General features: G+C 53.2%; 1 protein-coding gene across 1 annotated transcript; it reads left to right on the top strand.

Annotated features, from left to right (window-relative positions):
* The first annotated feature begins 1,022 nt into the window (after nucleotides 1-1,022).
* TNFSF9 (TNF superfamily member 9) lies at nucleotides 1,023-10,086 on the top strand. The gene is made up of 3 exons (XM_019014908.4): nucleotides 1,023-1,315; nucleotides 2,715-2,745; nucleotides 4,507-10,086. Exons 1-3 carry the CDS (start codon nucleotides 1,052-1,054, stop codon nucleotides 4,971-4,973), a joined length of 762 nt encoding a protein of 253 aa, XP_018870453.2. The 5' UTR covers nucleotides 1,023-1,051; the 3' UTR covers nucleotides 4,974-10,086.
* Nucleotides 10,087-11,434: the final 1,348 nt, after the last annotated feature.

Here is an 11,434-nt window from a genome sequence, read left to right on the forward strand (position 1 = left end):
CCAGAGATAGGGAGAGTCAGAGACAGAGAGAAAGAGACAGACAGACATAGATAAAAGAGCCAGAGACAGGGAGAGAGACACAGAGACAGAGACATAGAGACAGAGACAACAGAGCCAGAGACAGAGTCAGAGACAGAGACAGAGAGAGCCAGAGACAGAGACAGAGAGAGAGAGTCACAGCCAGAGACAGCGACAGAGATAACAGAAGCAGAGAGAGGGAGAAAGATAACAGAGCCAGAGACAGAGAGTCAGAGACAGAGATAGAGAGAGAGATAACAGAGCCAGAGACAGATACAGAGACAGAGATAACAGAGCCAGAGATAGGGAGAGAGAGTCAGAGACAAAGAGAGATATATAGACAGAGATAACAGAGCCAGACATGGGGAGAGAGAGTCAGAGGCAGAGAGACAGAGAAGAGAGATAGAGAGACAGAGCCAGTGATAACAGAGCCAGAGACAGGGAGAGAGAGTCAGAGAGAGATACAATGAGAGACAGAGATAACAGCCAGAGACAGAGTTAGACACAGAGATACAGAGACAGAGATAACAGAGCCAGAGACAGGGAGAGAGAATTAGAGACAGAGATAGAGAGAGACAGAGACAGAGATAATATAGGCACAGAGGCACGCATACACATAAATTGGCAGAGAGAAAGATCTCTTTCCACCCACTGCAGAGACAATCAACAGAGACAGAGAAAGACGTTAACGGGGAGACACACAGAGCAAAGGAGACTGAGTCAGCAAGACACCCACAGAGATACCGGGAAAGAGCGGCAGAGAGGGAGAACCAGGGCGATGGAGAGACAGCAGGGAGAAAGGAACCTGGAGCCGAGCTTGGAAGGCCGGAAACGGAAAGGACAGCGAAAAGCGGAGAGAGATCCGAGTGGAGAAAATTCCGCAGAGTCACGGGGACAAGGGGAAAGGCTCTGGGCTGGGAAGGGGCGTGGCCGCGGGCGGAGGGGCGTGGCCGCGGGCGGAGGGGCGTGGCCGCCTTTTATAGCCAAGCAGCTATAAAAAGCGGCGCGCTGTGTCTTCCCGCAGTCCCTCGTCATGGAATACGCCTCTGACGCTTCACTGGACCCCGAAGCCCCGTGGCCTCCCGCGCCCCGCGCTCGCGCCTGCCGCGTACTGCCTTGGGCCCTGGTCGCGGGGCTGCTGCTGCTGCTGCTCGCTGCCGCCTGCGCCGTCTTCCTCGCCTGCCCCTGGGCCGTGTCCGGGGCTCGCGCCTCGCCCGGCTCCGCGGCCAGCCCGAGGCTCCGCGAGGGTCCCGAGCTTTCGCCCGACGATCCCGCCGGCCTCTTGGACCTGCGGCAGGTGAGACGTGCCCCGACCCTCGGTAGCTGGTCTCGCGGGAGACCCCTACCGCCCCTCTGGGACTCCCTTCTCCCTCCCGCACCCCCAGGGACACCTGTTCTACACTCCCGGCCGGGGAGAGGAGACCCACCGGGGCTCCCATTCTCCATCTATCACCGAGGCCGGGGGGGGGGCACACCTTTCATCCCGCACCCCTACGACACCTCATCTGTACCCCAGGCCGGGGGCGGGGAGGAGACCGCCCAACAGTTCTTTTTGGATCCCCCAAGGGTCTCCTTCTTCTAGTCCGGGGGGCACCCCTTTCATCCTGCGCCCGCTGCGAGACCCTATCTGTATCCCGGGCGGGGGAGAGGAGACCCCCACAAGTTCTTTTTGGACCTCCAAGGGCTCTCCTTCTCCGTCTTGCACGGGAGGGCACCCCTTTCATTCCGCATCCCGAGACCCCATCAGCACCCCAGGCCAGGAGGAGGAGACCTCCACAGTCCTCAACCCCCCAGGGATACGTCTTCTGCACCCCGGGTCGGAGAAAGGCTGGCTTCCCTCCATGTGGCAGTGGGTGGGGGCACCCCTCTTCATTCCGCATTCCCAAGGCACCCCATCTGCACCCTGGACGGGGGACCCTCCGCGGTTCTCCAACCCTCGACGGCTTCCTTTCTCTATGTAGGACTTAGGACATTGAGGGCACCTCTTTTTACCCCGCACCCCCACAAGCTCTGCATCTCTGGGGGGAACCTTTTTTCCATCCCCGATCCGAGGGGGGCACTTCCTCTTTATCTGGGACCGCCAAGGAGACCCCCAGTTCCTTTGCTAACTCCCAAAGAGCCTTATCCCCAAGATCTGAGGTACCCCTCTCCCTTTCAAGACCCCCAGGGGAATACCCCCAAGGGGGCTGGAAAGAAGAGGGATCTCTTTTCCCTCCTGAATTCTTGGAGATCTGTCCTTGGGGCAGGTTGAGCCACCAGCTTCGTGTGTGTGTGTTCGTGTGGGGGTGCGTGTTTGTGTGTGTTCGTGGGTGTGTTTGTCTGTGTTCGTGTGGGTGTTTGTGTTTGTGCGTTCGTGTGGGTGTGTGTGTTCATGTGGGTGTGTTTGGATATTTGTGTTCGTGTGTGTCTGTGTGTGTTCGTGTGGGTGTGTGTGTTTGTGTTTGCGTTCGTGTGTGTGTTCGTGTTTGTTCGTGTGTCTGTGTTAATGTGGGTGTTCGTGTGTGTGTTCGTGTGTGTTTGTGTTCGTGTGTTTGTGTGTGTGTGTGCGGTCTCTGTTCTTTAGTTGGGAGGGAAGGGAAGCGTAGGCTTCAGGTCGGCACAGACTCTGGGGACCCTGACAGCTGAAGTGAGTGGGGACAGAACCTCCATTTTCTAGGGGAACCCCCATCCACTTTCCTCCTTTCTGCTTTTAACAGGGCATGTTTGCGCAGCTGGTGGCCCAAAATGGTAAGTATCCTCCGCCACTTCCGGTCCCTGGCCCCCCACCATCCCCACCCCGGGATACGAAGAAGGGGGAACCTGGAGAGTGAGGCTCTGCCGCACACTGGCTTTGACCCTTGACCGCTGCTGTCTCTGAAAGCTGCTACTTCCCCTCTTTGAACGCCACCGATCCCTCTTTCTGACTTGCTCTGACTCTCTGGATGCCATGGCCTCCCCATCAGACCCCCATCTGGGCCCACCTGGGACCCCTGCCCTCTCAGAGCTGGGGCTTGACACCCCCAACCCCCAGCCTGGTTTTGGGTCTCTGGCCTCCTTCTTTTCGAAACCCTCTTCCCCGCTGCTTTTCTTCCCTCTTTCCTGCCCCTTCCCCACTCTCCCAGCCTCTCTTCCCTACCTCTTCCCCTCGCCCAGAGCCTCCTCCTTACTCCCATTCTCTTCCCCATCCCCAGGCCCTCCTCCTGTCCCCTTCCCTTCCCCTAGACCCTCCTCCCTGCCCCTTCCCCAAACCCTCCCCAGCCCCATGCTCTCCCAGTTTCCAAGACACTCCTCCCAGCACCTTCCCTCCCCGTCCAGAGACTTCCTCCCTGCTCGAGACCTCTTCCCCCTTCCCCTCCCAGAGACCCCCTTCCCCCTTCCCCTCTCCATCTAGAGATCACTTCCCCCTTTCCCCTCCCCCTCCAGAAACCCCTTCCCCCTTCCCTCTCCCCTCCAGAGACCCCTTCCCCCTCCAAAGATCCCTTCCCCCTTCCTTCCCCCTCCAGAGACCCCTTTCCCCTTCCCTCCCCTTCCAGAGACTCCTTCCCCCTCCCCCTCCAAAGACCCCTTCCTCCTTCCCCTCCCTCTCCAGAGACCCCTTCCCCCTTCCCTGCCCCCTCCAGAGTCCCCTTCCCCTCCAGAGGCCCCTTCCCCCTCCCCCTCCAGAGACACCTTCTCCCTTCTCCCCCTCCAGAGACCCCTTCCCCCTTCCCTCCCCCTGCCTAAGACTCCCCTCCCTGCCATCTTCTCTCCTTGGTGCTTCCTTCTCCCTAACCCCTCCCCCACCCCTTCCTGCTCCCTTTGCCTTTCTTCGAAGTCCTCTCTTACCAGATCCCCTGTCCACCCCTCTTAAAGTTCCCTTGATTCCCTGATGGACCCTTCCTCTAGAACTTCCTCCTTTCCTAACAGCCTTCCCTCTCCCTCCTAGCTCCCTGTCCACCTCTCCTCTCCCCTTTCCTTCCTTCTCTCCCTTCTCCTCCCCCCATCTCCATCCTGTCCAAGATCTGCTGCTCCCTCCAACCCCCTCACCGCCCTCTCCAGGAGTCCCCTTACCCCTCCCCGAGGCCTCTTCCAGCCAGACTCGCCTGGCCTTTTGCTTTTCACCCCCTTTTCCTCTTCCTGCATGTCTTTCCCCGCACCCGCATCACTCCTTCCCCACCCAACCTCTTGGAGTTCTGCCCTGTCCTGCCTCTTGTCCTTCTCCCTGGATTCCCTTCCTCTGTTCTATCCTGTCTTTCCCTCCCCTAGCTCTACCCCTGCTCAGAGTCCCGCCCCCCACAACCTTAGTTCTCTTCAATCAGCACCCCCCCCCGCCCCCCCGCCCAGGCTCCCCCCTCTGCTCCCCTGTCCCGCTCCCTGCCCCGCCATTCCCGCCATTCCCGCCATTCCCCGCCCCCCGGCCCCTGACCCGTTCTTTTCTCCCAGGGCTGCGCTGACGTGCTCGGTGCTCAGCCACGCTCAGCTGTGCTGGGACATGCTCAGCTAAGCTAAGTGCATGCTTTCCTCCCACAGTTCTGCTGATCGATGGGCCCCTGAGCTGGTACAGTGACCCAGGCCTGGCAGGCGTGTCCCTGACGGGGGGCCTGAGCTACAAAGAGGACACGAAGGAGCTGGTGGTGGCCAAGGCTGGAGTCTACTATGTCTTCTTTCAACTAGAGCTGCAGCGCGTGGTGGCCGGCGAGGGCTCAGGCTCCGTTTCACTTGCGCTGCACCTGCAGCCACTGCGCTCTGCTGCTGGGGCCGCCGCCCTGGCTTTGACCGTGGACCTGCCACCCGCCTCCTCCGAGGCTCGGAACTCGGCCTTCGGTTTCCAGGGCCGCCTGCTGCACCTGAGTGCCGGCCAGCGCCTGGGCGTCCATCTGCACACTGAGGCCAGGGCACGCCATGCCTGGCAGCTTACCCAGGGCGCCACAGTCTTGGGGCTCTTCCGGGTGACCCCGGAAATCCCAGCCGGACTCCCCTCACCGAGGTCGGAATAACGCCCAGCCTGGGTGCAGCCCACCTGGACAGAGTCCGAATCCTACTCCATCCTTCATGGAGACCCCTGGTGCTGGGTCACTGCTGCTTTCTCTACCTCAAGGGGCTTGGCAGGGGTCCCTGCTGCTGACCTCCCCTTGAGGACCCTCCTCACCTACTCCTTCCCCAAGTTGGACCTTGATATTTATTCTGAGCCTGAGCTCAGATAATATATTATATATATTATATATATATATATTTCTATTTAAAGAGGATCCTGAGTTTGTGAATGGACTTTTTTAGAGGAGTTGTTTTCGGGGGGGGGTCTTTGACATTGCCGAGGCTGGTCTTGAACTCCTGGACTTAGACAATCCTCCTGCCTCAGCCTCCCAAGCAACTGGGATTCATCCTTTCTATTAATTCATTGTACTTATTTGCTTATTTGTGTGTATTGAGCATCTGTAATGTGCCAGCATTGTGCCCAGGCTAGGGGGCTATAGAAACATCCAGAAATAGACTGAAAGAAAATCTGAGTTATGGTAATACGTGAGGAATTTAAAGACTCATCCCCAGCCTCCACCTCCTGTGTGATACTTGGGGGCTAGCTTTTTTCTTTCTTTCTTTTTTTTGAGATGGTCTTGTTCTGTCGACCAGGCTAGAATGCAGTGGTGCAATCATGAGTCAATGCAGCCTCCAGCCTCGACCTCCCGAGGCTCAGGTGATCCTCCCATCTCAGCCTCTCGAGTAGCTGGGACCACAGTTGTGTGCCACCACACTTGGCTAACTTTTTAATTTTTTTGCGGAGACGGTGTTGCTATGTTGCCAAGGTTGTTTACATGCCAGTAGAATTTATAATAAACACTCATTTTTCCTCCCTCTGGAGAGTTGGTTGGTAAATTACCAGCACACGCTGTCCCGTCTCTGCTCTACAAAGCTGGCCAGTTTCTTCAGCCCCATAGTTTCCCCACCATACAGATCTTTCACGGCCACCCCTTTAACTAGACCCATCCTCTGGCTGGCTAAGATAGCCCTGTGATTCTGCAACCCAGGGCTTAACATGTGATTTGTGGGGAGAAGAGGATGGTCCCCCCCAACTCTGGTCCAGAAGCCAGTGTCAAATCTGATTAGTCAAATCTGATTGGTCACCGCCTGTCTGGTACCGGGTTGTTTGCCTGTTTTGAATAAGAGCCCTGGCAACAGGTGATTCAATTCCTTCGTCCCAGCTGATTGGGTCAGGTTGGACACGTGACTTGAGCTGGGCCAATCAGGTCTCCCCAGAAATGTGGGTGGGCTGGACCACAGAGGCTAGAGAGTGGAGAAGAGGAAGTTGTGCAAAGACTCAGGTGTGACCACAGAGTTCCAGAGAGACACCAGAGCTACTTTGATTTCCTTCTTGCCTCTTGCTGGTGACATGGGTTGCCATTTTAATGGCAAAACTGCAATAACTTTTGCCTCAACCTAATAGTTTTCTAGGGCTGCCATAAGAAAGTACCGTAAAGTGGGTGGCTTTAAGCAAACGAGATTTGTTCTCGCTCGGTTCTGGAGGCCAGAGTCCAAAGTCAAGGTGTTGACAGGGCCATGCTCATTCTAAAGGCTCCAGGGAAAAGGCCTTCGTTGCCTCCTCCTAAGTTCTGGTGGTTGCCAGCAATCCTCCAATCTCTGCCTCTGTTGGTCACATGGCTGTGTTCTTTCTGTGTGACTCCATTTCTTTGTCTCTTCTTCCTCTTTTTTTCTTTGAGATGGAAGGAGTCTCACTCTGTCACCCAGGCTGGAGTGCAGTGGCGCCATCTCGGCTCACTGCAACCTCCACCTCCCGGGTTCAATCAATTCTCCTGCCTCAGTCTCCCGAATAGCTGGGATTACAGGTGCATGCCACCACACCCAGCTAATTTTTCTATTTTAATAGAGACTGGGTTTCACCATGTTGGCCAGGCTGGTCTTGAACTTCTCCTGACCTCAAGCGATCCACCCGCCTTGGCCTACCGAAGTGCTGGGATTACAAGCATGAGCCTCTATGCCCGGCCTCTTCTTCCTTTTTATGTATTGTTTTTTTTGTAGAGACAGGGTCTGGCTATGTTGCCTAGGCTGGTCTTGAACTCCGAGCAACCCTCCTGCCTCAGACTCCCAAAGTGCCAGGATTACAGGTGTAAGGCACCAGGCCTGAACTCTCCCCTTTTTATAAGGACACCAGTCATGCTGGATTCAGGGCCCATCCTCTTCCAATATGACCTCATCTTAATTTAAATAATTACATCTGCAAAGACCCTATTTCCAAAGAAGGTCATTAATATAGTTTGGCTCTGTGTCCACACCTACTTTTTTTTTTCTTTTTTTTTTTTTTTTGAGAAAGACTCTCATCAGTTGCCCAGGCTGGTGTGTAGTGGCGCAGTCTTGGCTCACTGCAACCTCTGCCTCTTGGGTTTAAGTGATTCTCCTGCCTCAGCCCCCTGAGTAGCTGGGATTACAGGTACAGGCCACCACTCTTGGCTATTTTTTTTGTATTTTTAGTGGAGCTGGGGTTTTGCCATGTTGGCCAGGCTGGCCTCGAACTCCTGACCTCAAGTGATCTGCCTGCCTTGGCCTCCCAAAGTGATGGGATTACAGACGTGAGCCACCGTACCTGGCCCCCTTGGGGTTCTGAGCTCCCCTAAGCTAAAATCAAGGTGACTGAAGGATTGCTTTCCTTCTGGAGGCTCTAGAGGAGAATTGCTTTCCTTGTTTTTCCAACTTCTAGAGGCTTTGTTTTTAATTTAATTTAATTTAATTTTGTAAAGACGGGGTCTCCTCATGTTGCCCACGCTGATCTTGAACTCCTGACCTCAAGGGATCCTCCTGTCTTGGCCTCCCAAAGTGTTGGGATTACAGGCGTGAGCCACTGCACCTGGCAATTTTATTTATTTTTTTGTAGAGATGAGGTCTTGCTATGTTGCCTAGGCTGGTCTCAAACTCCTGGGCTTGAGCAATCCTCCACCATCTGTAAGAATTAAAGAAAGAGGAAAGAAACATGAAAGGTGGCTTAACAGTCAAGGACGGGTTTATTTTAGAGAAAATAAACGTGAGAGGGGCTTCTGGCCGAGTTAGGTCAGAGGCACACTCTCTTACAGACTAGGAGTTTTTAAGCATTTAGTGAGGGAGTTTATCAGAGGCTTGGACTGCTTCTGTGTTTCTTTCTTTCTTTCTTTCTTTTTTCTTAGTTGAAGTCTCACTCATTGCCCAGGCTGGAGTGTGGTGGCACAATCTCAGATCACTGGAACCTCTGCCTCCCTGGTTCAAGCAATTCTCCTGCCTCAGCCTACAGAGTAGCTGGGACTACAGGCATGTGCCACCACGCTGAGCTAATTTTTGTGGTTTTTTTTTTTTTTTTTTTTTTTGAGACGGAGTCTCGCTCTGTCACCCAGGTTGGAGTGCAGTGGTGTGATCTCGGCTCACTGCAAGCTCCGCCTCCCGGGTTCATGCCATTCTCCTGCCTCAGCCTCTGGAGTAGCTGGGACTACAGGCGCCTGCCACCACACCTGGCTAATTTTTTTTTGTATTTTTAGTAGAGACGGAGTTTCACTGTGTTAGCCAGGATGGTCTTGATCTGACCTCGTGATCTGCCTGCCTCGGCCTCCCAAAGTGCTGGGATAATAGGCGTGAGCCACCACGCCTGCCCCACAAAGAATTATAAATAAAGCTTTCACTCTTCTTATGTAAAGACCTGACAATGCATACAATGGTCCATTGTTGATTTGGAAGCAGGGACAGTTTTCTATTACAGTCTGTTGATTGTATTGTATAATTGTTAAGGGAAAAAAGGAAAATTATATTTCTGTTTGTTTGTTTGTTTGTTTGTTTTGAGATGGAGTCTAGCTCTGTCACCCAGGTTGGAGGGCAGTGGCACGATCTCAGCTCACTGCGACCTCCACCTCCCTGGTTCACAAGCGATTCTCCTGCCTCAGCCTCTTGAGTGGCTGGGGTTACAGACATGCGCCACCACGCCCAGCTAATTTTTGCATTTTTAGTAGAGACAGGGTTTCACCATGTTGGCCAGGCTGGTCTCCAACTTCTGGGCTCCAGTGATCCACCCACTTCAGCCTCCCAAAGTGCTGGGATTACAGGCGTGAGCCACCATGTCCACCCCGCCCCGCCCCGGTATTTCTTATTGGAACTGTTTTTCTTGTTTGAGGTTTCTTTTCCATACCCTGAATCTGCAATGACCCAACCATAACCTTGCTTCTGAGGCCCATTCTCTGATGAGAAAGTTTAGTTCCAAATGGGGAAAGTACCTGAGTTCCAGCCTTTTCAGCCTGACTTTGCATCTATTTAGAGATAGGGTCTTACAGGGGTGATCACGTTAAAATGAGGTCATTAGGGTAAGCCCTGATCCAATATGACTGATGTTCTTATAAAAGGGGGGCTTTGGCTGGATGTGATAGGGGGGCTCCTGCCTGTAATTCCAGCACTTTGGGAGGCCAAGCCAGGTGGATTGCTTGAGCCCAGAGGCTTGAGACCAGTCATGGGCAACATAGCAAGACCCCGTCTCTACAAAAAATACAAAAATTTGCTGGGTGTGGTGGCGCACACCTGTAGTCCCAGCTGCTAGGGAGGCTGAGGTGGGAGATCACTCGAACCTTGAGGTCAAGGCTGCAGTGAGCTGTGATTACCACTGCAATCCGCTCTGTGTGACACAGCAAGATCCAAAAGAAGTGAGGGTGGGGGGTGGAATTTGGACACAGACACACACAGGGAGAGCACCATGTGGAGAAGAAAATGGAATCCGTGGTCAGGCTCGGTGGCTCACGCCTGTAATCGCAGCACTTTGGTGGATCACTGGAGGTCAGGAGTTTGAGATCAGCCTGGCCAACATAGCGAAACCTCGTCTCTACTAAAAATACAAAAGTTAGCTGGGTGTGGAGGCATTCACTTGTCATCCCAGCATCCCAGCTACTCCGTCTCAAAAAAAAAAAAAAAGAAAGAAAGAAAAAAGGAAAATGTCATCCACAAGCCAAGGAGAGAGGCCTGGAACAGAGCCCTCCCTTACAGCCCTCAGACGGAACCACATCTGCCAATGCCTTGGTTTTGGACTTCCAGCCTCTAGAACTGTTAGACAATAAATTTCTGCTGTTGAAGCCCCCAATATGAACTACTTTGTTATAACAGCCATATCAATTAAAAAAGAGAATTAAAGGAGTTGATATTTTTTTTTTTTTTTTTTTTTTGAGATGGAGTCTCGCTCTGTCACCCAAGTGGACTGCAATGGCACGATCTCAGCTCACTGCAACCTCCGCCTCCCGGGCTCAAGCGATTCTCCCACCTTAGCCTCCCGAGTAAGTAGCTGGGGCTACAGGCACATGCCACCATGTCTGGCTGATTTTTCTATTTTTGGTAGAGACAGGGTTTCGCCATGTTGGCCAGGCTGGTCTTGAACTCCTGACTTCAAGTGATCCACCCGCCTGGGTCTCTCAAAGTGTAGGGATTACAGGCGTGAGCCACTGCACCCAGCCAGGAGTTGATACTTTAATACACTTTCAATGCACAGTGTCTGGCTCCTGGTTAGCATTCATTAAACGGTAGCAATTATTAAGGACACTCAAATGGACAGAAACGATGTTACAGAAACACAATGGTACAATAGAGGGGTTGCGGCCAGGCACAGTGGCTCACACCTGTAATCCCAGCACTTTGGGAGGCTGAGGTGGGCGGATCACGAGGTCAGGAGTTCGAGACTAGCCTGGCCAACATGGTGAAACCCCGCCTCTACCAAAAATACAAAAATTAGCTGGGCATGGTGACAGGCACCTGTAATCCCAGCTACTCGGGAGGCTGAGGCAGGAGAATTGCTTGAACCTAGGAGGTGGAGGTTGCAGTGAGCTGAGACTTTGCCGTTGCACCCCAGCCTGGGCGACACAGCGAGACTCCGTGTCAAAAAAAAAAAAAAAAAGGGCTGATTCAAAGCTGGCAAGCAAGGCCAATAATAGAGAGAGTAAAAATACTATGAGAGATAGTGAAATAAGAGATAGTGAAAATAGTATACATTGAGCAGGATGTGTTGAGAGATATGACTAAGACAAGACAACAACACAAAGGTGCATTGCTCAAGCAGTGACACACAGATTTACAGATGACATCATACAATAACAGATGTGGGTATTAGAAAGAAGCAACAGCTCACAGAAGAGTGGTTACCATGACACAGCTGTAATGTTATAGAGATATCGCCAAGCTGGGCATGGTGGTACATATCTGTGGCTTCAGCTACTTGGGAGGCCGAGGCGGGAGGATCTCTTGAGCCCAGGAGGTCGAGGCTGCAGTGAGCTGTGATCACACCATTGTACTCTAGCCTGGGCGACAGAGAGACACCCTGTCTTAAAAAAAAGAACCCTCTTGCCAAGAAGGGAGTTACAAAGTCATAATGTTATAAAAGCAATTGTGCAAGGATGGGATATTGTAAACCAGCCACAGCTTTATAATATCATAGCCACGGCTCTAACGTTGCCAAACAGAA

The sequence above is a fragment of the Gorilla gorilla genome, chromosome 20 (assembly GCF_029281585.2).
Source record: "Gorilla gorilla gorilla isolate KB3781 chromosome 20, NHGRI_mGorGor1-v2.1_pri, whole genome shotgun sequence".
Lineage (NCBI taxonomy): Eukaryota > Metazoa > Chordata > Mammalia > Primates > Hominidae > Gorilla > Gorilla gorilla.